Raw genomic sequence first — 26,356 nt, forward strand, 5'->3', positions numbered from 1 at the left:
GGCTATACATACTCAAGTTCAGCAAAACCAGGGAGGGAAATCTGATACATGCAACAAGTCCTTGGACGGGTCCAATATTCAAAACAGTTCTTCCTGGACAGCAAACATTGTTGACATGCTGACCAAAAACCATAAAAATGAGGTTAAGACTTTGACTTGAGGTAATTGTTAGATAAGCAGATTAATAATAAATTTTAATCTCAATGAATAATTAAAACCCTTTATAGTAGCTCAGCCAGTTTAAGTAATTGCTGGAGAAATTAACTTAAATACTGATAATCCAGGTTCCAGCATTACCAGGTTTCACCTTTACCTGTTAATTCTATACTGCTCTTAACAGAGTTAAGAAGGTACAAAACAGAACCATCTTTGACATGTAGTTACTTACAGACTCAGTTATGACTTAATTTACCCCCTAAGAGTTTGTTCAGATTTTTTACTGTAAATTGATTTTCTAGCTCCTGGTCTTGTAAGGTCTTCTCTGAATAATTTTTCATTTTTTACTACTTGATATTTCATGTTATTATGGAAGCCCCTTGCATCAGTCCCTTAAGTGATGCTGCTCATAAAGCAACAGCCCCACACTCCCAGCCACGAGAGTCCTGTCTTGCCTGCAGTGCTCGCAGCTGTTGAGGGACCAACCCTGAGGCAGTGGCATCGCTCCTGCCAGAGTCACTGCCTGAGAGTCAAATCACTCCCATGGATTGTGCAAGATTCTTTTTTTTTTTAATTCACACTTTAGCACTTAACTGTGCCAATATTGGTGGCTTTAATACTCCTTCTAAACGGACACTAGTAATACATTAAAAAATGTTGGTGGGATTCCATCAGAAGCTATTCAGGGAACTGTTTCATTAATAGTTTCTGTTTAAAATTACATATTATTTTTTTTTTAAATATTTATTTTGTATAGGAATAATTTACACATGAGAAACAGCCAGAATTACCATAAGAAAAGGTCATAGTTCTGGAATTTCAACTTCTACACAGTCACAATGAGAGAAAAAAAAAAATCTTTCTGATAGCTTTAATCACAACAACTAAGTCAGAACCATATTGGTGAATATCCCCCCTCAGACATTACCCATCTCAAGATAAGATCACAGCCCTAAAATCAGTTTATGCTGTTGACCATACAATTTTCAAAAAAGCCAATCCAATGAATAAAGAGCTAATTGCAATCTTATTTTTCACATGAAAGTTGAGCAGCAGCAAAGACAGTGCTTGTATCATTTTTCATTTGTTAGTATTGGGTATGTAGCTACACAGATTTTTTCATTTTCATTATGGAAGTAGCAGCTTTGTTTTCACCCCTCTCAGTATCTTTTTCAGGAATGTTTTACTTCCTTTAGACAAATGCATGTTCTTGAGGCACATGAACACCCAGTACAAGTGAAGATAAGGCTGAAAACAGAAAAATGGAATCCCCAGCAATTCACTTAACACTGCTCCAATCACAGCTGCAGGTTTCCTTTTACTACTTTGTTAGCCTTTATGTAGTGATAAGAGCTCTACTTGACATTGCTGTATTTGGCAAAATATTTTTCTGGCTGTCACAGGCATAATAATGTGGATCAATATAATCAAATTAACCTTTTCTGAAATATTGACTATGATATTAAAACCTTGGTGCTGAAGTCACATAAAGCAGTTATGTCCTGTAAGGACAGTCAGCTTATTGGATATCAAGTGATTCTAAAAGGATGACTCAATGTTGGCACAGTTCCCCAGCTCATATACATAGTTTCCTTTTCCTCCCCTCCCTTGAGTCAGGAAGTCTCCTAGATGCATTTTTACTTTCCCAACTTGTTATGAACATAGGATGAATTTTCAGCATTACCTGAAGAAATGAAACCCTTTTGAGCTATGCTTTTTGAAGTAAAAAAGAGCCAACAAACTGAAAACCAATTACTTTTACCTTTTATATTAGGGCTTACAGAAATCTTCATAAAGGTAAAAATGGGAGTTAAAAATGTGAGGAGTGCACTAGTCTAGGTATTTTTTAATATCTCAGACACATTCTATATATTCATACATTCTATGCTTTTTATACTCCTATCTATAAATTAAAAACTACCTTAAAAATAAAATTCACTCTCCAATAAGTACTTCACAATCTCTCATTACTTCAGTAAGCAATGTTAGAGAGCTAACTCATAGAATAAAATCCATTCCTTATATCTGTGACTAATATTCAATTTGAGTCACTTAACAGAACTAACAATTACGTGCATGCTCATACACAAACAATTGTTCTAAAAAGCTGATTAAAAATTCTGCTTTTGAAGTAGCAATTATTCTAATACAACAAAAATCAAAGCACAAAATTAAGTCAAGCCAACTTAAGGATATTCTGCATATGCTGTCTGTTTTACACTACTACCAAAGAAAAGCAACAGTGGAGCAGAACTCCTAATTAACATGGACATTTGAAGTTAGAAATATAGGCTTCCACAATTTATGTATTTGCATCTTTTTAAAAGATGGAAAAACTTATAATTTTGACTGACATCAAATCACTTGCAGACAGCAACTATTGTTTTACCTGACAGAAAACAGGATTTCCTAAAAGCAAACTAAATTTGCAAATATTTAGTTTCAGGGTCTGGATTTTTCAATTCTTAAATCATTAAGTTTCTAAGAGAAAAACAATTCACTGAGATAATAAAGAAAAAAATTGCTGTATTTATGTGTTTATTTCTTACTCTCTAACTTTCTACTCTTTTTGATTTCTGGCTTTCTACTGCAACAGTTCTGAGATCTAGAAGGATGCCTGTGTCTGTGTTTGTTCCACGCAGCCAACTCACTCCCATAACGAAGACTGCAGACCTGGTTACTGAGACACAATTCTTCCCATCCTTTTGGTGTTATAGGATGAAGCAAGATAGGAGTTTGGAGAATGAGTCCTGTTCCAGAGCAACAAGCCCAAGGACAGCTAAGGCCCTCTGGATAAACTCAGCTCACCAGACTGGGAAGGTAATTCTGAAGATGCCTTCTTTCCTCAGAATGAAAATATAAAGGCCAGGACAGAAGTAGGACACTATTCCTTCCTTCCCAAAGGAACTACGAGCAGTAGGTTGTTTAGCAGGTAAGCTGAGAAATTCCTGTAAGCATTTTAGAAGTTCCATGTTGGTCACCAAAAGCAGTTCTGCAATGCAGTTCTCTTTTGATCAAGCACCACAAACTTCTCATGAACTGAAGTGCGCTTGTCAGCATTGGAAAAAAATACTCATTGGGTGGAACTTCCATTTCCCAGTAACTCTTGATATAAGTTTTGTTCCTACTTTGTAAGCACTAACATTTCAGACCATTGCAATTAAAAGACTAATTCAAAGTTAAACAAAAAGAAACTATTTAAAAGGAAAAATAATTCAGGAGCATATTCAGCTTTATTCTATGAAATCCTGTTTTAATGAGATAATATCCTAAATATATTCTGAAATTTATATGGGCTGAAAACCTTTAGTTTGGTCTGCACTACGTAACCTTTTAAAATCAACAGAATGTTAAAGACGATGTAATCGAGCTGCTGTAAAACAATGTTATTTTTTTATCAGATTTCTGAAGAACACCTTTCATGTTGCCTGTGGAAAAGAACTATGATTCAGGACTATGAGTTGATAAATATTTATAAGGTTTACATTAAAAAAACTTGATTATAATGTAGCCCATGGTCTTTTTTTTACATACATGTCTTGTTCTAGCATTTCAGTTATGGCAAGAAAATTCAATTTAATTTTCTAATACACATTGCAAAGTTTAAATCAGTAGACAGACTAATGGGTGTTAAATTACCATCCCTTTTACAAGTTAATAGACCTTCTCTTAAGATGTTAAGACATTACACAAGAAGGTCGTGAGGATTATAATTTTTTCCCCCCTCATTGCAAAGTATTTGCAGACTTACAGGAGGAGAAACATGAAAAGTGATTTGACTTTCAATGATAAAATGTTCTGTCATGTTGAATGTTTACATGTATTGTTAAACAGTTCTGAAACAATGCCTGGGATGATACAGTATTCCACTAGTAATTTTTCTCAACTTAAAACAAACTTTTTGATGTTTAAATATGTGCCCAACAAGACAAATTATACAAATTTAACATTTGCTATGACTAAATTATCACTTAAAAGTTGAAATAACCACAACACTAACTGTTATGCAAGCAACAGTGTCACCGTTCTTAATACCGTTTCAGAACTAAATTTAAGATATTAATAAGCCTGAGTTATTTTAACTATCACCCCACACAGCCATATTTTACAGTTTAAAGTACTACACGACAGTTCAATTATTAAAATAACCACTAATTATTAAAAATACAGAAATTTTTAATAAAATTTGACTCTCATTGAGAAAATATACAGCTAAATTCATACTTCACTCCCCTCTGCCCCCGAAATATAAGCCTATACATTATTTACATACAGGTAACAATTTCCCAATAAGGCTAAATTATCAGCAGGTACCTTACAAACTTCCACAAAATATGAGCAGATCACAGACATTTTTTTGTTTTAAAGAAAATACAAAAGGCTTTGTATCCAAACAACACCGATCCCTAAGTAGGAAAAGACTAAAATTGCTCCCAAATTAGAAGTTTAATTAAAGTAAAACTTTCCCTTTTTCCCCTCATTCTCTTAAATAAGAAACTAAGCTCACCCGAATAGAACGACCACGTAGAGCCAGAAACTTAAACATGACTAAGAAACCATGATGTTTAGATTTTCTGACTGAGCGATCACAAGTCTAGCAGGGAAGACCAACCCTGGTGTTTTTGCTGTGACCAGCTGTTCCGGCAATTAGAAAATTTCCTGTCAGGCAAGTCAGACACAGTCGGGGGAGGGGGGGGGTTGGGAAGAGAGAGAAGGGGCAAAAAAAAGGTCAAAAAAAAAAAAGAAAAGCTGTTGATTCCACATGCACACACATGTGGTAAAGAAAAACTGGGCAGCAGTGGTACTCATGTTCCTGATGCTTGTAGAGATCAGGACAGGAAAGTTAAGCAGATTGCTTGATAGCAACATGCAGTTGCAGATGTTACTGATTTCTGGTTCCCAGAAAAAACCAAAAGAGATCAACATCTATTTCAGACATCACACTACTGTGCAACATTTCACTAGTTAAGCAGAAGAACAAGTATTTTAAGTCCTATCTGTGATAATTGTGTTTTTATGATTTTTAACTTTACAAAATATTTTAATATCTATCACTACATTTTAGACTTCAATGCAGAGAATGCTTAAAGACTGTTTTTATTTACTAGAGTTTAGTTAGAGGACCAAAATGACCTTGTGCCTAGCCCTTTGAAATCCTGCACATGGAAAATGCTACACAGATGTTATAGGCCAAGGCAGACTACAAAAATATTTGAACTGGATTGCCCATCTCAAATGTCTGACTTACGTACCAATATTATAGTGCTGTGTAGAGAGTGAAAAATTTGTTAGAGTAATAAAAGATACCTAGGTTTTCTTTCAACGTTTTTAAAAAACATTTCAAATGCTTTTAAGAATTAGAATTCAATCTAATTACTTCAAACAGCTAGAGATGAAATTTTTAATTTGATCTCTCTCTATATTTAGTATGGAAGTTATTTTTCTGAATATTGACAATATCTTCCTCTTTTTTTATATTTATTAAAACCACTGAATTGCACAGTACATGCTCCATTAGTGGAGACTTTTTCAAGTAATAAACAAAGGCAAGTAACAACCTTTAGTCAAAGGCATATACACATACACAGCTATAAACAGATCCAGGTGACTCCATGTAGTGACTGTACCAATGGAAACATACAGTAAAATACTGTACTCCTGCTCGCACAAGACATTAAAACAAACCCACACTCCAAACTGCTTCCCTTGATTGGGTTCTAACAAATACCTGGATTACTGCATTTTTTGTTATATTTCAATTCCTCTTCAGAAGACAAAGCCAGTAACTTAAATATTTAAGTGACACAACACATTGCTTCTATCTCTATACCACATCCTGGCTTTCTACACTATTGGTTTCTATCTTTTCCTTTAAACCTGGAGCGATGAAATAGAGACCCTGGCTTTATCAGGATCCCACAAGCAAAATTGTTCCCTTTTTATGTTCTCTTGTACTCCTCTGGGTCTTTTTTTATGTCCCATCTGCAGGGACAATCTTTTAAATGCTGTGTACTGAATATACACAATTATTATTACAGATTACACAGGCATTCAGGAACTGCTACTGCACAAAGGAGGACTTTGTGACTCAAGTGAGGGCTCAAAAGTCCCCACTGACAACGTACTTTTTACAGTCCACTGTGTTACAGCCTTTTTGGAAGAAGCAGTCTCTACTACAATGGCACTAACACAGAATGAAAAATTATTTAATATTTGTATTGGGATAAACAGAGCTTCTCAAGCAGAAGGAGCTTCCTGCAACGCGAGGATTTCAATTATTTCATAAATAGTACAAAAAATTACCTGAAGCTTTCCTCTCTTCAGTTGTTTTAAACTTCCAGCTACTTCCCCATTCCAAACTGAAATATCTCAAGAATTGCAGTTTAACAGCAATATAGTTGTTTACACTTTGAAGATGTAAAATAAATTTACATAAATAAATGGAAGACCATTCAAACTCTCTGCCCTACCTTGTCTAAGAACAGATACACTAAAACCAGAGTGAACAGGAATCTTCAAATCACTAAACTCTGTGGTAGCAAGGACAGCTAAAAGCAGAAATGGAGAGTAAGTGGTAAGAGCTACTCTAACTACAATGTTCCTTAAAGATGAAAAGATACTGTAGGTAAACAACCATTTTCTTATCTTTCTGCTGTAAGGGTATGAGTGTATTCTGCTGCAGACACGCTGTATCTGCGAAGGGTGACAGGAATCAGGCATTTCAACCGCAACATTTGTACAATTACTGAACCACTGCTCTCCCAAACCTTTTATGTGACCTCCCAGTGCAGCACAAAGCGCAGTGCTCAGGGGTCAGCGGGGTTACCTCACAACAATAGCTCTCCTATAACTGACATGGGTCTGCGGCAGGTGGAAGAAATTTCTTGTGTTCTGGGAGAATACAGCCTGCACGGTTCCCAAAGAGCACTACCAGCCAACCAGAAACATTAAGATATATGCTACACAACTCATTTTGAGAACCTCTCAGAAGAGAGTTTGCCCTTTTAAATATTCTTTCGCATAAGAAGGAGACAGGTTAGAGGGCAGCAGTCCCCAACAGGGAAGTCTGTGATAACAAGGACAAATTGCTCCAGCAAGTTGCTCCCTTTACCTTGAAGTCTTTGATAAGGATTTGTATGATATATGTTTATCACGAAACAACTGTCTCCAAAACAAAAGGAATTTGCTACGCCTGTCAGTGACAGTTCTGTGAACTGCAGAACTCCACTAGCACAATGCATTTCCTTCTCCTCCACTACAGAAATATAAAGTGAGTTCATCTCTCATCTTCCCCTCCTCATCTAAATTTGCTCTGAATTTACAAAAATTAAGACAAAGTATCATCAGACTTGCCATCTACATTCAAGAGAAAGGGGCTCACAGAGACTACAGAGAGCAAGAGAACTGAAACATGCTGGAGGAACTCTCAAAGCAGCATAGAACACGTGGGAATATATGGGTTTTATTGAATAAAATGTGCACACAATGACGTGATGCTCACTTCTACACATAACCAGAAAATGTCGAAACATTTAATCTAGGTCGAGTCCATTAGGCAGACTGATAATTTCCTACACCCTCAGTTTGAGAAGTGTAATAATGCAAAGTAAGTCTTTATGCTGTTAGACAAGCAAGGCTCTGTAGTACAGATTGCTTTCAATTATCTGGAAAAAAACAAAAAAGGAGCACACATAAGGAATGAAAAGCCCTTGTTTCATGAAGGTCAACAGTGGAGGAAGAGAGAGCTAATTTTTTGAGTTTTCAGAAGCTGAATAATATACTTTTCTTCATAATAAATGTTTGTATAGCCAAAGCAGCAATATTCTATTAATCAGGGGGTGTGGCAGCTTCCATCTGTTAGTTTACAGGCTTTGCAGGGCTACCATCTGTTTTCTCTCCATGTAACAAGTAAGCAGCTTGACTTTGAACGTTGCTTACGCTCAAATTATTCAGTTTTCTGAGCAAGTTCCAGAAAGAACCCTGCACCTAAGACAATGACTGCAAAATAAGCCACTCAGAAAATCCATAAGAACACATCAACGAAAGTTTTGCTGTAACTTTTCCTCAACATCTGATGACATCTTGGGGGAAAAAAGTATGCCAGGGCTTGCCGTCTTTATATGGGTTTGATATCTAAGAGTTAACATCTCAGACCTAATGCCCTGCATTGTTTACAAAGATGCTGTAACTTCTTGCACAAGGACCTCTGAGTCCATTCTTAGAGGTAAGATGCAAGCATGTCATTAAGCTGCTAACAAAATTCATCCAAGTTGCAGCAGAGTACAGTGCTTGGGAAGATAATGAACTTCCAATTTCGTTATATTAGAGAAAAAAAGGCATTCTGCCTTTTACAGAGCAAAATCTGGGCATTGAGAAGGGAATAACTGGACTTAAGTTTTACAAATGGTTTGCTGGGGAAACTTATTTGTTCAAGAATCAAGTTATTTGATTGTATAATAATAATAATAATAATGGCCCATCTTCGCGAACGAAGATTTGGGGAAAGGTCTTTTACCTTTCCAGCCTGCGCAATGGATTTTTTAGGTGAGACACAGCCTGCGCTGAACTGAGCCCACCCTTTAATCCTAAGGTTCATCTGCCGGGGCCAAGCAAGCTTGGACAATGGCAGTGAGGTCCTCAGGACGTAGGTTTGTTTAGAGTGTCCTTCTCATAGATGGATGGCCACACAGGGCTAACGGGTTCCATCTGCCCGGGAGGGACTGGGAATCGAACCCGTGGTCGCAGCGGTGAGAGTCCCGCATGCTAACCACTAGGCCACCAGGGGTCCCTATTTGATTGTAAAATAGAATTAAATAGTCATGCACATATATTTAAGTATATTTAGTAAAATACACTAAAAGGAATGTAAGAATTATGGAACACCTTGAAGTCCAAGCTTAGTATTTGTAAGCCAGACTGTTTCCTTCACTCCATTACACAGTGGACACTCTCATTAGATGGCCAGGTTATCAGCTGGCTTCAATAGAAATTACAATTTACTTCATAACAGGGAACATGATGCTATACTGAGTTATGTAATATTCTTGTTTCAAACAATTGCATTACTATGCTGTAACAAAAGCTTCCTTGGTCTGATTTCCATTAAACAGGCAATAATTACACATTCAAGAATGGGTAATCAATATGAAAGGGTAACTCGACTGTATAAATCATCTTTCAGTAAAACTGCAAAAATATTAATCTGTCACTGTTTTACTACTGATAAGCTACACAAGCAGCTGTTTCAGCTAAAATTAAGTATCAGTCTGTAAAAATGAGACATCCAGAACTTAGTGGGCTATGAACATTTGTGAATCCAAACATTTCCCTAGTGTTTAAGAAATTCTAGCTATGTCTTAGGGCCTCTACCACGGAGCCAAGAATTTACATCAAAAAATTGACAAAACACACATGGAAAATTGAAATGTAAAGGTTCTACCAGCAAGAGTAACGATGATCAAAAACGATCATCAGAAATACAGTCATTGTTAACACACATGACTATTCTTGAAACTGGAAATTGCTACTGAGCATCCAAACAGCAATATCCAACAGAAGTTTAGAGCAGTCCTGAAGCAGTGCTTCAACTTGCCAAAATGCAAACAAAGTTTTTGAAACTAAGAGTTCTTACTAGTACAATGCTGTAATACTAAAATCTGAGGTGAAACTAAACATCAGTTAAAGCCTCTGTCAAATGTTTTCAAGTTTAAAAATTTGTCAATTTGCTTATGCTTTTTTCCTAAATTACTTCATTATAACATCTTTATCTTTCATTATTTTAATGGATGGTGATACAATAAATGAGATTACCCCAGATTACTCTGGTTCGATATTACTGCTTGAGTGATGGGGCCTGTTTTGCCCACGGGTGTAATCGGTGAACAATCTCCCTCCTCTTATTTCAACATCCCTCCTCTCCCCCCCACTGACCAGTGTTTTATAGATTCACAGTAAATTGTACAGTATTTGTGCACATAAAATACAGAACCTCAACATTATTACTACATATAATTGACTGATCAAATTCAGTACTTCAACAAAGAAACTATATTGTCACATGCTTCAGATTATTCTTCCAATGTATCTTGAAGCCTTTTCTGAGATCACACTTACCTTATAAACTCTTCTATTAAAATACTGATTGGCAAGACAAAGGTTTAAATTTTCATCTCTCCTGACTGCAAATAGATGTTTTATTTAAATTCTACTATAGAACAATAAATGAAAAAGACCTTTTTAACTACTGACTTTTCTTGGCAAGCCTTTCTTACACTACCTTTTGACTACCCACTGATTAGAGTCACTGTTACCTTAGTTATATATTTTTAGTAAGAAGATGACAGCTACTGAGACTTAGTTTTTTAATCACATAGATCAGAATATTTTAATATGCTGCATTATGATTTAGTTCTAGTTAATTCTACATATGCTATAATTCTGCTTATTTAAAAGTGGGGTTTTGTTTAAAGTTTTACCAAAGCATACAACAAGTTAAGTGTAATAATATTACCCTACTACCTCCATTGAAGAGAGGTTCATTGCAAGTTTGAGCCTGAATAGGTTCTACTCCTGCCTGTACTGTAAAAAGTAATCTTTAGTCCCTGCAGGTTACCAAAAACAAATACACCTGAGCTTTTCTGCAACTGACAAAGCCTTGTTGAAAAAAAACTTTTCACAAATTCTTGGAACCTAATATTTTTCATATGCTTGATAATTATGCTTAAGCTAATAGAGTGCAAGGGTAATACACAGGTTGTACCAAGTGTCCTGTCAGTTAAATTGAATCCAGATAAAGAACATAACAAAGAACAGCACACACACGATATGCTCTTCACATACATACGAAATAAGAAGCTACTTGCTGGACTAGCTGCAGTTTCTGGTTAGCTTTAACTAGTAATAAAGCACGTAGCATGACTGTAACAGCTCAAAACAATTGATTTGCTCAGTTAATTTACTCAATCTCTATGGACACAGAGATACAGAAAGCAATGGCAGGCAGCACAAGAGTGAGAAAGGTAGCAAATAGAAGGCTTTAAATAGCTTCCTCTCTTTCAGTAATGTTCACTTAAGCTTTCACAATAGCTCAAGCTTCAGCCAGCTGTTCTTACATTTATTTCCTGCTGGTTACAGATCATTTATGAGATATATTAGATAAAAAATGTTGACAAGCTATAAAGTCAGATATAACCAATATACTTGCTGTAATAAAACCAGATTACTGAATGAAACCCCTTCTAAGAGAAGGACTTTGAATCATACAGTACCTTGGATTCCTCAGAAACAGATATTGTTACAGCTCCTAGTTTTCTTAAAACAAACCACCAAATTTGAATCAAACCTATGCAAACTCAGGCTCTCATGTGAATTAACTCCACTTTTGACCAAAAGAACAGGATTGTAATGAAACAAAATTTATCTTCTGATACACAGAATACTAGAGAGTGTACCTATGTAGTTAGAACTGTGTTAGGCTTTAATATTTAAATTTCTTATCTGGTTTGCACAGCAAAAAGATGCAGATTTCAAGTTTTCACCTCTTCTATCTCCACAGGACTATAGCAACTCTCTATCCTGAGCTTGCATCCTTTACACATCTACCAAAATATTTTGTCCTCTTACCTGATACGCTAATACACCCTAGGCCTGTCCATTCTACTGCCCTCATTTACAGCTGAGAAATTTCATAAATTGTCAGCAACCTTGTAAGTGCTCTAAGTTCATTTCAGTGCAAAGTTAAACAGAAGAACTTTAATGAGCTTCAGTGGTATTTTAAAATTAAGCTTTTATCTTGCACCAGAACAGATACAAAGCACTCACAGAATATCACAGCCCAGCTGAAATAGTATTTTATCAGCTGACTGACAGCACAGGTTAGCTTCCAGCTATAGGTGACTGAGCAGCTGGAGTAACTTCTTGTTTAAAAGACGCTAGATTATTTTACACCATTATTGGCAATCTTTTACTCAGCACAGCCTAGAAATAAACACGAAATATGTTCTTAAAATACTGGTCTGAGGCATTAAAAAGCTAAAACAATCTTAACCAAGTAGCTCAAGCATGCCAGAAGGAGTATTACAGAAATGTTTTAATTTTGTGCTGGTCATACTGTGTTAAAATCAGTTGCTCACCAAAAGAATTAGCAGTTTGGAAATGTCTGAAGGCAATACAAGAAAACACTTGTCAGTAATACTGCAGTTATCAAATACTGAGAGAGAAGTTTCATAGCTGTAAAGAGTTAACCTTGGCTGGCTGCCAGACACCCAGCTAGCCACTCTCTCACTTCCCCTCCTCAACAAGACATGTGGAAAAAATAAGATGAAGAAAAGCTCATGAATCGAGATAAGAACAGGGATATCACTCACCAATCACTATCATGGGCAAAACAGTCCCAACTTCAGTAAAATTTATTTAATTCATTGCTAATTAGAGTAGGATAGTGAGAAACAAAGAAAAAGCTGAAAACACCTTTCCACCTTCTTTTCAGGCTGAACTTTGCTCCTTCTGCCTCTAGCACAGGTGGAATGGGAATTGCTGTCAGTTTGTAACACTGCACTGCTTCTTACTCAGTTTTCCCCTGCTCCAGCACAGGTCCTTCTGATGACCTACAGTTGTTCAAGCACTGCTCCACCATGGAGCTTTTCCATGGAGTCCAGATCTTCAGGAATGGACTGCTCCAGCATGAGTCCCCCACAGGCTGCACTTCCTGCCAGAAAACCTGCTCCTCTCCATAGGCTGCAGCTCCTGCCAGGAGCCTACTCCAGAGCGGGCTCTCCACAGGCTGCAGCTTCCTTCAGGGCACATCCCCCTGTTCCAGTGTGGAGTCCTACACAGCCTGCAGGGTGGATATCTTCTCCACTGTAATCCTTCAGTGGGCTGCAGGTGCACAGCCTGCCTCACCATTGTCTTTTCCAGGGCTGCAGTCTATACTATATTAGAACAAATGATCTTCTCCTAGTGTTGCCTTCTAAACACACAAATACTGTTCCTTTCTTACTCTTTAACACTGCACTACTTCAGAGTCATGTCAGCACTTGCCTTGTTTCTTCACCTTTTGTTAAAGACAGCAGTGCCTTGGTGCTATGAGGAGGAACCAAGATGCAATACCAGCATACAAACCCTGAACTCCAACCAAATATGGAGCTCCAAAAACGGTGTTTTATTGGTGAGGCCATTTATCACCAGATTTAAGTCAGCTAGTACTCTCTAACACAAAACTACAGGCAAACTTCATGTTTGACAAAAGTCACAGTCATCACAACAAAAAAACTGAACTCAGTGGGATCTTCACATTATGAAATTTTGTAAACTGCCAGTTTGACAAGGAGATAATGCACTTTAAAAAATTATCACAGTCAGGAAGGTTCATTGATCTTCTCTTTAGTAGCAGTCTCTATTTTCAAGAAGCCTAGGTTAAGAATTCTTTCAAGTAATGCCTCTCAGTAACAAATGCAATGGAAACTACACTTTCACAGTTCTTCCTCACCCTTGACTTTCCTCTGCAAGACTATTGCAAGATGAAGGCAGAAAGAAATATGAGGTATGAGCTTTTAGAACAAACAGTAGGATACCAAACCAGACAAGAGTCATGGAGAAAGAACCTCTCTCAAAAATATTAGGATCCTAGATTGCACTCCATGTCCAGTAAACCTAAACAACAAAACATTAGTGGTAAACTGCCTGTAAATTAAGTGATGTCAGTGTGACCCAATAGTGCACTACCTATCTTTATTACAAGCACGTTTTACTCACAGTTTGTGGGTTGATATCATCTTCTCCCATAGGTTCATCCACAATTTGCTGTCCATTCTGTAAACAACAAGACACAGCAAGTTACAAGAATGCTGAATACAAGTACAGAAATAAATATATTGCAGATGTGCTATCATAGCATGCTGCTGTACAGGATCAAGCACTTTCTTCTTAATATTGTCTAAAAACAGGTAATTGAAAGTAAACATGAAAACCTGCACATTGCTGGCATACAATACCACTCTTGCCTTTATCCTTATGAATAATCAAACTGGATGAAGTCACAGTAAGAAATATATAAAACAACCTAGCATTTGAAGCCTCGCTACTACAGAGTTGGACATTACTTTCCATTACTACAACTTCTGCAAACCAGTTAAATCTGATGAAGACTGAACAGTAAAAAGCCACAACAAAAAATAGATAAACAGGTTCTTTCTAAGAGCGAGACCTTAGCAAGTCAGTCTTTACCTTCAAGAAAATTTATAACTATAGTATAGCCTTAGAAAAACAAAAAATGCAATGCTAGTTTTATTTAGCCAGCATTTACTATTTTCTGTACTTTCCTAAGGACCATTCTAACAAGGCATACAGAAATAGGTTTTTGAATTTGAAATTTAGCCATAAAGTTTTAAAAAGTCTTAAATACCTTGTGGGTCAACAAGTGCTTTCTTTTCTTGACAGTGATACTATACTCGGAGAATCTCTCAGAGGTATTTTTCCCTGAAAGACTTCGAATGACTTTGCTCACACAACAAACATGAGTATTAGCAAGCTGTAAGCAAAAGGGACTATTTCATAAGTTATGGTATGGGGTATCACCTGGGACATTAAGTCTTAGCTTACTCCAAAAGTTTAACAGCAATTCAGTATGATTGTAGAAACAAATGAAAAACTGTTACAAATGGTTACCTTTTCCATTAACACTGGAGGCAGAATTTAACTTTATTTGTATATTAGAGAACACAAAGTCTAATTAATCTATTTTTTCAAAACTTAATTCACTTAAGAGTTACATACATGTATAGATAGATATTTTCTAGATATTAGAAAGTTAATAAAAGCTGCTCAGAAATTCAGAGATCTTAGCTTCATTCTACACCTTTCTTCCCACTGCTAAGTTTTTCAGACTTCTTGTTCGGAATCTTCCTAGCATTCTTCTGTAATAACTTCTGATTAATATAGTCTTCTAGCTCGCGTATGGCTGGAGGAGAGTCTTTTATAGGTGACAGATTAAATACTAACCACTTATAAATTCTAATTTTCAGATATTGCAAGCACACTGGGTGTGCCATAAGAGGATTACCTGCTCTCTAACAGGTTTTCTCCTGAGCATTTTTTTTTGCTAGAAGATGCAGCTGGATAAAGCTTAATTTAAAGAATGAAGGATTTCTCAAATACGACACAGATGCATTGAGGGGTCTTTAGGGTGGTGTTTCTTCAGATTTTTTTGCTGTTGTTTTTTTGTTTGTTTTGTTTAGGGGCTGGAGAGAGGAAGATGGTTGGTCTTCTGACTGTCTTTCCAGTGCAGAGATCTGACACGTGGTAGCAGTGCTATTTTCTAATCTTTCCCGGCTTCCAGAAGATAATAGAGACTTCTAGCATGACTCCAGTCTACTCTAGAAGTCATCCTTCCATGATAGAGGACAAGAAACCAGTTTCACAGGTTACTACAGCAATGAATATAAGCTTTAAAAGTTGCCTCAGTTAAGGGCATTCAGTACAACCTTCTAGTTGTACAGCTCAGGGTCATTTCATAAGATGATGCTCCAAAAAGCTCACATTCGCCTTGCTATAGTATCTTTTACTTATGTACAGACAGGGAATACTGTACTATCTTTCCTTAAGATACATAAAAAGTTGAAATTATCAAATAGACGATCAGAAAAGTACCAGTAGCTACGTAACAGAAATGAGTTTAAATAATTTTTTTTACAGGGAAGCATATTGTCCGTACATTTATCATTATCATCAAGGCCACAAGTCACATACTTTCCCTCTTCTCAAATCTATGTCATATATTTAAATTATCATTTGTATTTTTGCTACACATCTCCATAGTCTGTTCATGTTACAAAAAAGCTTCCCAAGTATCTTGTCAATCAGAAAAAAAAACTGAGAAGAAAACCAGTAGAACAAATAAGACAATTGATTTCAGCTGGAAAGGAGGAGTCCATAATGTCCTAACAACTAAGGATGGCTAAACTCTGGGGCCTAAAATAGGGCAATTTGTGTATCAAAACCACATGTTCTAAACTGACTGCACAGGCAAATTTTCAGAAATAGTGATTCCTGCTACAACAATCATTCTGCTGAATAATAACATACAATAACTGCAGGTTAAGTAAGAATTTACCACACAGTAAGCTCTAAGCTTTCACGTTTACTATTTTAAGAGAACTGAAACTAGTTGAAAGTGAAACCCATATCAGAAACTTGAGACAACCCCTTCAAAGACAAAAAGGCGAGATCAACCTCTGTTTTTAAAAAGGCTCTAATCTTCAACCTCACTGACTTTTTCAACAGTCAACCAGAAAAACCACAGCAAACTTCTGCAAAATAAACGGTTTTGCACAATCTCATTTCCTGTTTAATCCTGCACTGCTTTCAGTAACTTTTCAGTTGAATTCAAGCAATGCATTCGAAACACACTCATTGGAACTAGGAACAAACTCAAGAAATCAGCATGTGTGCCATGCAATCATGTCTGAGCCAGATCACTGGATTAGCAAGATCTTTTTAAATAGGTCTACCCAAGCAATGATTATGCTAAAGGAATCACTGGATGGTAGAACCAGTTTTTCTCAGAGCAGTCGGAGCCATGTAAAGAAGAATATGTATATATGTATATATGATTTATGGTTTGCCAGTACATGATACTATTAAATGGAAAGCAGCTGTGTATTCAGAAAGTCTACAAAGCATACTGTTTTTCTTATGAGTTAAAATGCAAAGCCAAAAGGTTCCTATCAGAGATATTTAAACCACTGTGGAGTGAGGAGGTCAGCAACATGCTTAAGAAGTGAGCAAATGAAACACATTTCGTTTTGCTGGGCGTAGACTCCCTCTAGTATTTAACTACAACCAAGGGCATGTCTCGATGACATAACAGATTGAGAGCAGATATAACAGTCTGATGAATGCAGAATAAGAGAGGGCTGAATATATCTTTCACATTCTCAGATTAGTCTAATTCAAAAGACAGAGACTCTAGATCCTGATTACTTTTCAGCTGCACTCCTCCAAGTGCAAGAATGGATCAAAGATCTGGCTATTTCCAGTACCTTGGTTCCAAAAGTAAAACCTACTTCAGATGACAGCACAAGTATAAGAAAAATAACAGAAAAAGTCCACAGAAAATGAATTTATGCCAATGAAAGGAGGATGCACATCCCTTAGAAAGGCAACCTACAAAATGCTCTTCCAATCCACTCCAATTCCACTTCCTATTCTGTTTTCCAGAAACATTTTTCATGTTAAGTTAGCTACAAATTTGGCTCCTCAAAGCTTTTAAACCTGTTGCTATATCTCACTAAATTAGTAGAAATCAATACTTAAAACACAGTCAGGTTCCAACAGTTTTCCTGAATGCATGTGGACAGGAGCACAAACAGATCCTACAGGTTCCCTAACCAGGCATAAAGAAGACAAACATCAGGGAATCTGCATCAGGCAGCTGGTACGTGAATATCCCCCATATGAATTGAGAGAACCTCTGATGTGAAAGTCAACCATCAATATTTCTAGCAAACAAAAATTACAGGTTTAAACCCATGGAACTCTTAGGATATAATCAAGTACTCAATTTTCCCGGCAGAAAGACATTTTAAAGAAAGCTTTTTGAGATTCATATAGTTTCATTTCTTGACCGGTAATGTGTGCCCATAAAAACCTGCACTGCAGGGACCATGAGGTAGGAAGTAGGGGCATATGTTAAGGTATTGGTACTCAGAAAATACAATTGTACCAAATCCTTCTTAAGAAAGAAGTACATCAAAAAATGTAGCCCACATCCCACCCACAATCAATTCACCACATCCTGTGAAGCAGTGAATATCCTGCACTTTACACATTACAGCTATATATTGATCTGCAAGTCTTAATGTCACTTGGATACATAATTAAAAAAAAAATAAATTACAACATTTACTGCAAGAGATGCAATTCATCTCAAAAGTCCTGCAAAACTATACTATCTTGGGCACCTGCACAATAAACCTAATGCTTTTCCCACCTATCCTTCGAATTAGTACTGAACCCACATGAGTAATTTTGCATATAAAATGCACCATCTAGAATCACAAATACAGTTTGAACTTATCAATCTGGGACGGGATATCTCTATTTAATAATAATAATATCAGGCACCCATCACTCCAATTACACAGTTTTTTTTACAGGTATCTAAACCATATTAATTGAAATATTAAGTGGGCAAATAATTATATTTCCCATAGTGCTAACTTTTCCTATTTTATCATTATTTTCATTAATAATATTATAGACAGTATCCACTTGAAGTTTTTAGATTCAGTTTAGTATCTCCATTCTTACATTCTGTTTGCAAATCAAAGTTCCACTAATTTGGACTTACCTTGCTAAACTTTATGTTCTTTTCTGCAGTCTAAAAGCAATTTTTTTTTGAAGGACATGTTTGTCCCCAAACATGATTTCTTTGATATTAGACACCACCAAGTATCTTTTTCCACCCCAAAAATGTCTCTCCTTTGCATTTAGACTATTGCTAGACTATTATGGGATGTTTAAGTATTCTTTCTGCCAAATATTTTAACTTTTTTACCCAACTATATTTGTCAGCTATTTTAAAACCCCTTATGAAAATGATACCAGTTTTGGCTTTTAGAATAATTTGTCAGCTATTAAACTCAACATTACCTAATTACATATATTGGGCTTGAGCATATGAATTAGTAACCAGTCCTTATACTAGTAACAGAGTTCAATATACTATGTAACTATTTACTTTTCCTTGTAATTGGCGCCCTTTAGCAGAGCCATAAAACCAAATTAAGACATAATTTTAAAAGTGTTATATTCTCAGGTTTAACAATTGGATACATCAAGAATTATAACTGCCTGTTAGTGCAGGATAACACTTTGAGCGCACAAATAAGAAAAAAACCCAAGACGTCCCAATCAGACCGTGTAAAAATTGTTACTAGAAGTTTCAACATGCCAATCAATGAATAACACAGGCGATGAAGTTACTCTCAGGTAACTCCTAGTTTTCAGCTACCAAAACTTCCAGACTTACCCAATAACTTGCATGGTTATAAGATTTAAACACACAAACTTCCAGTATTATTTACTACTTAGTCACTAAACACTGGGCATATATAGATCTGAGCACTTACTCTCTGGTGTTTTCAAGGGACTCTCAACCGACAAACAAAGCTCAAGAGCCGTGAGGTCCTTGAACAGAGGAAAGCTATAACAATGCTTCTGGCTTGTTTCAAAGCTCCAGTATTCCCTCTGAAACATTCTTAACAAACTTGCTGTTCACAACACAAGGCACTGTGTGGAACTACATTCTGTACAAACCTTTCAAACTGTACACGCTCAAACTTGCTATTCTAAGCAGCAATGAGCTACCCTGAGAAAAAATTTGTAGGTCCGCAAAAAGATAGTTGAAAATAGACTGAGAAAGCCTTAAGAGGTCATCCACTCTATGCACCAAGGCATGATCAGCTATTTCTATAATGTTGCTCACAAGATGTTTATGTCTAAGCCCTTCTTAAATCTTCAGGAGTTTTCACAATCTATTCCAGTGCTTAAATAAAATATAAGGCTTTAATAGGATCTGAATTAATGACTTGTGCCCTAACTCCTGAGCTGTGAAGCCACACAGATCCAAAGCACTTACCTAAATCCTGACCTGATTAAAATTGACTAGATGTAAATAGCAGAAGTGAGCTATCATCTTAGACTTCTTTAGCTGTTCTCTCATAGCATATATTCAATACATTTTGCATCTACTGTTAGAAATAGTACATGTAAACATTAAAAACACAATTTTTTTTTAAGAATCAAAAAACTAAAAAAATGAGTCTTTGATGCTATGAAACATCAAATTACTGCAAGTACTTCTTTTACATAAAACTGTTACTTCAGGTTCTATGATGTCCATGTAATTTATTCTGAACTTTATTGACTAAGGTGACTGACTTCTTCCTTTGCTGAGTATTAAAAGAAACAACAGGATGTTGAAACTTGCCTCTCCATAGACAATCAACCTCAGATAAAAGCCATTAGCATGCAGATCATTTAGGTACAAACTTCCTTAAGTCAGGATACTTGGGCAACTTTAACTATGTGATTTCGTAAATCCTATCTACTTTACCACCTTCTTATCATCTAATATGACTCAAGAGTATAGTTTAACAATACAGAAAAGCAGTTCCCTTCCCCGCACTGCAATGCTTTCCTTGGCACTGGCATTTGTCCAGCACTGTGCCGAGTCAGGTCAGAAAAAGAAAACTAAAAAAGTTTGCAGCTCCCAGTGAGTTTAACTCTCTGAATTAACTCATCCTTAAGTCACACAAGTGCCACGACTTACCCAAGATGCTGGACATTTACTATCATAAAATCTTTGTCCTAGCCAACCACTTCCTTACCTAAAACCAGCTCCAAATCACATGTGTTCAGGACAAGAGGAAAAAAAAAAAAAGACAAGGAAGTGAAAGTCTCACTTAGTTTCCTACCTGTACGAGCAGACAGGTGGTAAATTATTACACTTACCACGTCAATTCATCAACCTTAGTAAAACAAAACCAAAAAAACCCACATCACCTATTCTCTGTTCATCTGCTCCAAAGAGGAAGAAATATACATGTAGAAATCACTCACTTCAATATATCCAACTATTGCTGCACATATAAAAATAAAAGAATTCCTTCTCTGCTCACACACATTATCTCAAGAGTGACTCCAGCACCGAGTGTACACATCCTATTACCAAGGCTGTATTTGCACGAGAAGGTAGGTGCACCTCTCACCTTCCCTGCCTCCTGCAGTCCCAGGCCCACTGAAAGTCCTGGGCTCCTGCCAAAGGGATAGGGGCACACAGAGGGGAGGATGTGCCAGGCCCTTCCTCTGCAAGCTGGGGCAGCCGACAGGCACAGCCAAGGTTGTGCCGCAATTCCTCATGTGGCAGACACAGGTTTTCAGACATGAGTTGGTTTCTCAGAACCTCTTTGCACAATAGATTACAATGGTTGAAATTTAATACTGAAGTCAACTAAAGCATTACTCTTTCATGCTTATTTTATCATTTATTAATTTAATACATTCTGCTAAGAAGAGAGAATAAGCTATGGAACAACTTCACTATTTCCTAAAATTCAGGATTTCCGAGTTTTCTATATAACAAAAGTCAACTGCAGGAAGACCGGAGGAGAAAGACTCCCTGTTAAGTTAAAAGCATTGTTTCACATATAAGTCTAAGTTCTAGCAGGAACTAATTTTGGCAAATATGTTATGTAAGAAATAATACAAACAATATTCATCATGGTCACTTACATCCTGAAACCACTACTTTTGAGTCTGCAGGAAAAAATGAATTTATTTTTCAAAGCTATGTATTGTTTGACATTTAATATCACAATAAAATACCATTTCTTCACATATTCTGGATATACCTAAGCATGATTCAATATATAATTGCTTGAAACTAAATGATTTGAATTTTCTTTTAACATTTATTTTAATTTAATGGAACTGTAGAAACTGTGTCAGGAAAAACACCTACACAATAATAAGGTATTTATAAGATACATACTCATTTATATAGAATTGAATGGCTCCACTGAATAAATGTATTAATTAATAATTTAAAAAAATGGTAACACATTTCCTCTGAAAAGAGTTGAGGGGAGCATTAAGCCTTCCACAGGGGGTTCCTTGCATCAAAGACAACATATGGTAACTCTTACTGATAAGAATCAGCTCTCAGTAACTTTGTGGTCGAATCACTGGAGTAGGTCCTAGAAATCAGAGTTCATCTCCCAGTTCTAGAAGAGACTCCATGAATGATGCTAGGTGGGGTCAACTAAGCTGTTGAGCCTCATTTTCCCCATCTGTTACACAGGATTTTTTTCTCCTCTCTATTTGGGTGAGGCATTTAATCTTATTTCAGGGAATAAGGAAAGAATAAGTAGCACAGTATCACGTATGCAAGCATCTAGAACACCAAGTGTAGTAATCACCCACTTTAGTTTGTCTAAACTTAAAAATTCCCTGAAGAGATTCTGACTTACCCAGTTTTGCTGATTAAATTATTCCCCATTTGAAAGTCACCAAGACTGAAAAAAATAATTACAAGATTTTATTCTTGCCTGAAAAACTGCTTAGAAGTTTCCTTATTGGAATATGGCTATTGTATTTGGGGAAAAACAAAACAAAAAACTAAAACCAAAACACCACCCCCAACCAAACATCATGGAAAAAACACAACCCCAAACCAGTTTCTTGAATGAGTTCTCAAAGCTGGTAGATCTGCCAACTGCCAAGATCAGTCAACACAAAGCTAATATTTTTGATGTGCAGAAATAATTAAACGCCCACCTCAGTCTATGTATCATTGTGACTCTAAGTCAAGCATTTCAAATGACAAACAACTCCAGTTAACGTGACAGACCACAATCAATTCAAACACAACAGACAACCCTTTAAACTTCAGTCTGCTTACATCTATTTTGTGTTGGATGTCCCAGCCGGGGCAAGAAATATTGCCTCTGCTACAACAAACAAAACAATAACAAGATAAGAACTGACGATATCATAAGAAAACTAATAGAACAAGCAAAAGTCAAACCCAACGCCTCCACAAGGAAACCAAGAGCTGCAGAGTGCACACCATAGTGCATGAAGGTACTGAACTCAAAAGAGCAAAGCATCTGCCTGCTCCTACTCCACCCAGCTGGCTACAGGACATCAGTACTATGTCATGGAGTAGGACTGTGTTAACTAAAACACAGAGTAGGTAAAATGGTACCAATAAGGATATGAAAGAGCTGAAGAAAACCCACACGCATCCCTAAACACTTTTCATGCAGATGATATTTTTCTCAGAAGTATTTACATATATATAACATCTGTTATCTATCACAGCAGTTTGTAGAATACAGTGTATATTACGTAGATGAGAATTAAATTTCCAATTCCCATTTTTAACCCCGTGTTAGAAAATGTCATCCCATAAATCAGTGAGAAACAGACTTCAGAATACACTGTACTGACAGCAGGTATGTAGGAGAGGTGATAGCCAAGTGCTGCAGAGAATTCTGCCTATAATGGAGAGACAACTAATAGTCTTCAAAATCCACAGAGAGCAGTTCATTTAGGTGATTCCACTTTGGCTTTGGATTATTTACCTGTGTTGGCTATACCAAATGTAAATATAGCCTTTGTTCCTGTGGAACACAAGTACAGCACTGATTACACAGACTAGTACAGAATGTGAAGAGACAATCACAGCCGCAGGCTCATGGCTACAGGTGGCAAGACATCAGATGAATTTCAGATTCCAGGTCAGAGGTATATATTGACATAGAGAATGTCACACTGACATCAAAATGAAATTACAAAGCAAAATTTAAATTATACCAGTTTCTTTAAAGTATCAGTATGCTATTATATGCTGGTGCCTCATCTCACACAAAGTTCAAATAACTGTGGATACAGAATAGGAACCAGGAAATTTGTGAAGGGAGATTCATACCATCTATTTAGACACCTAAACAGGTGACCACAAATCCTGTCAAGAGCAGTGGAAAAAAAATGAACTTTCTCCACAGCCAATTTAGAGCACCCAAATTAAAACTCCTAAAGATAGCTGTCACAAATGCTTCCAAGAAAGTCTAGCAAATGTCATCTCCTTATGATGGCCAGCTCTTTCTACATACTGGTGTCCAAAATTTGGCTGCCATAACTGTATTCATTCTATTCCAGCTGACATTAATATGCATAGCTGGCAGTACATACAGATCAAAGGATCAGGTTACTTATCAGGCATTCAAATACAAACTCAAATAATCGATACTTAATTTGCTCGAAAGCAAATGACTTGTAGTAACAGGCATATTCTCACCATGAAAAAAAAACCCCTAAGCTTGTTATGAATCTTGAGGAGACCCTGAGTCTATAAGAGACAGTATCATTCCACAGCTTTAAAGGTGCTGTGATTTAAAACAGGAAGCTTTAAACCCAAAACCACACATTACATAGACAAAATATTTTAAAAACAGTGTAACAACTTTACACATTGAAAAAGCTGTCAGAGATGCCATGTGGATCACTGACTTATTTACACCTTTAGAAACAGATGTCCTGCAAATGATCTCTGAAAACTATAAAGCCATATTTTACATAAAAGAAAATTGTTTGCATTATTTCTTAAGAAAGATGACGTTCTATGGATCTGCTGTCCTGCACACCTAAGTTACAGCAGCTGTTTGTGGTTAACTACACTTCCAAAGTAAAGCAATTTAAAGGTATTCCAGTCCTCCTCCTAAATTTGCTAACACGTCACAGAAGATCACCTCCTTGGTGGTACCACTATAAATACAGGACTGCCCTGGGAAATAAATAAAAAATTAATCCAATTAAAAACTCCATAAGTTGTTAAGACAAGGAAAGTGTCTGAGTTGAGTTTTAAAGCTCAATAATTTGTAATTCTATGTGGATAATACAGTCTTACAAGAACTGTGTCAGCAAATCTGAGACGTTAGGGGAAACTCTTTACTCAGTGTTACAGCTAAAGACCTTATTACTACCAAACTATAACTGAAATCACAATGAGTTTCCAAGTGAATGTAAAAAATATTTTTGCTCAAGGACATTCTTGCAGCATAGGGTCTGTAATTAGGATATTGCTATGCTACATATAAACACGACTCATGCAAATCAAAAATCTAAGTTATGTATTTAGGTCATTTGTTTATTTATTTGACTTCAACTTATCTATTTTTATTAAAACTTCTTTTCCTGAAGACTCATTTCAGATAAGCAACCTTTCAAAGTCTAACTTTTTCCTCTTCAGTGTCATCTGAGAAGCTTTTACAGGTGCAGTCTGGTCTTTTCAAGAACTGAGTGTTTATTCTAGACTAGGGCCTTAGAGTGCAAACCTGTCAGCTCATTGCTGTTTCATGTTTTGTTAGTGGTCCTAGAAATTCTTTACTATAGATGCACGTCAATGTGTTTAACTATTTTTTTTTAGGAACAGGTAAAATACACTTGTTTCAAGAGTTTTATGAAAGCAGTTTAAAAACAAATCATGTCTCAAATACGCTAAAACAAGTAACAAAGTATAATTATGCACGTACACACATTTCAAATAATGTACTCTATTTTGCTACTTATCCAGCACATATACTGTTCCTGAAGTTACACAGACTGCATGCAGTGAGCACGGAAGACTAAAGCAACAGTTAAGATCCTTTCTCTAAGTGATTAGTTTAAGTGATCTCTCATAACACCTTCTGCCTCACCCTCAAGCATCACAGTACTATTGCAGTTACTCCCAATTTAAAAACAATCATCCAAGATTACCACTTCAGAAATCAGTGAATAACTAGCAAGAATTTAAAAGTAACTAGAGTAACTGGCAAGAATTTGAAAGACATATCTGCCTGTCAGATCTGAACTGCAGGTTCTTCTGATCCCCAGAGATAAGTCCCTTTAAACAGAAGGATGACAAGACAAACATCAAAAGGACAAATACCGATACTTCAGAAACTCTGCATTGGTCTCTCCTTCTCACTAAGGAACAAGTCCTAACCTTGCGACTAATTATTGTGAGCTGGCCTGAGTCCACACCGTTCAAGATCAGCATCACTTGAAGCAGTCTGGCTGCGTATCAGCTGGAGCCGATTCAGGTAGAAGCTGCACTGTCAGAAAAAGCTTCTTCTTTCCAGACAGGAGTCTGGTCGCAAACTAGCAGACGCATTGTGGGCTACTAGGAACTCACGGAGCAAGCACGACTGACTGTGTAGGTGTAGTGTTTACACAGATCCACACCAACACAGTAGTAGGGGGAAAATTAACATAACTGAAGCCTTCTATGGCCTCGGACGCAGGCGACTCTTAATTTCCAGCCGTTCTCATTATCCCAGCCTAGGAAAGCTGACACGCGTCCTGCCTAACAAGGGCAGGCGCACCACGCGAACGCCCCGCTACCGACAGCGGGAAACCCACACTGCGCGGCACCTCGGGGATGTTCCCGGCAACGCCGCCCAGCACAAAGCTTCACCCGTGCGAAACGTCCCTGCGGTTTCCCAAACGCTTGCGAAATTGCCGGCAAACCCCATCCTGCCGAGATAAGGGGGCAGCGGCACCGGGCGGGCACGGCCCTCGGCCGCCGCAGGGAGAGCGGCGGCACAGTAGGGGGGCACCGGGCACACGGCGGGGGGCACCGGGCACACGGCGGGGG

The 26,356-nt window shown here is 37.0% G+C and overlaps 1 protein-coding gene across 3 annotated transcripts in view; it reads right to left on the bottom strand.

The window, feature by feature from the left end:
• RPS6KA3 (ribosomal protein S6 kinase A3) overlaps positions 1-26,356 on the bottom strand; it is a 77,076-nt gene that overhangs the window by 50,034 nt on the left and 686 nt on the right. For 2 of the 3 annotated variants that reach the window (XM_027689199.1, XM_027689198.1), the window contains exon 2: positions 13,909-13,965. In XM_027689199.1, the coding sequence (XP_027545000.1) occupies positions 13,909-13,965 (57 nt within the window). Of the gene's footprint in view, positions 1-4,663; positions 4,763-13,908; positions 13,966-26,356 lie in introns of those variants that run through there. The other variant, XM_027689201.1, reaches the window with a different exon arrangement.

The sequence above is a fragment of the Neopelma chrysocephalum genome, unplaced genomic scaffold (assembly GCF_003984885.1).
Source record: "Neopelma chrysocephalum unplaced genomic scaffold, ASM398488v2 Primary Assembly neopelma1_76, whole genome shotgun sequence".
In the NCBI taxonomy this organism is placed as follows: Eukaryota; Metazoa; Chordata; class Aves; order Passeriformes; family Pipridae; genus Neopelma; species Neopelma chrysocephalum.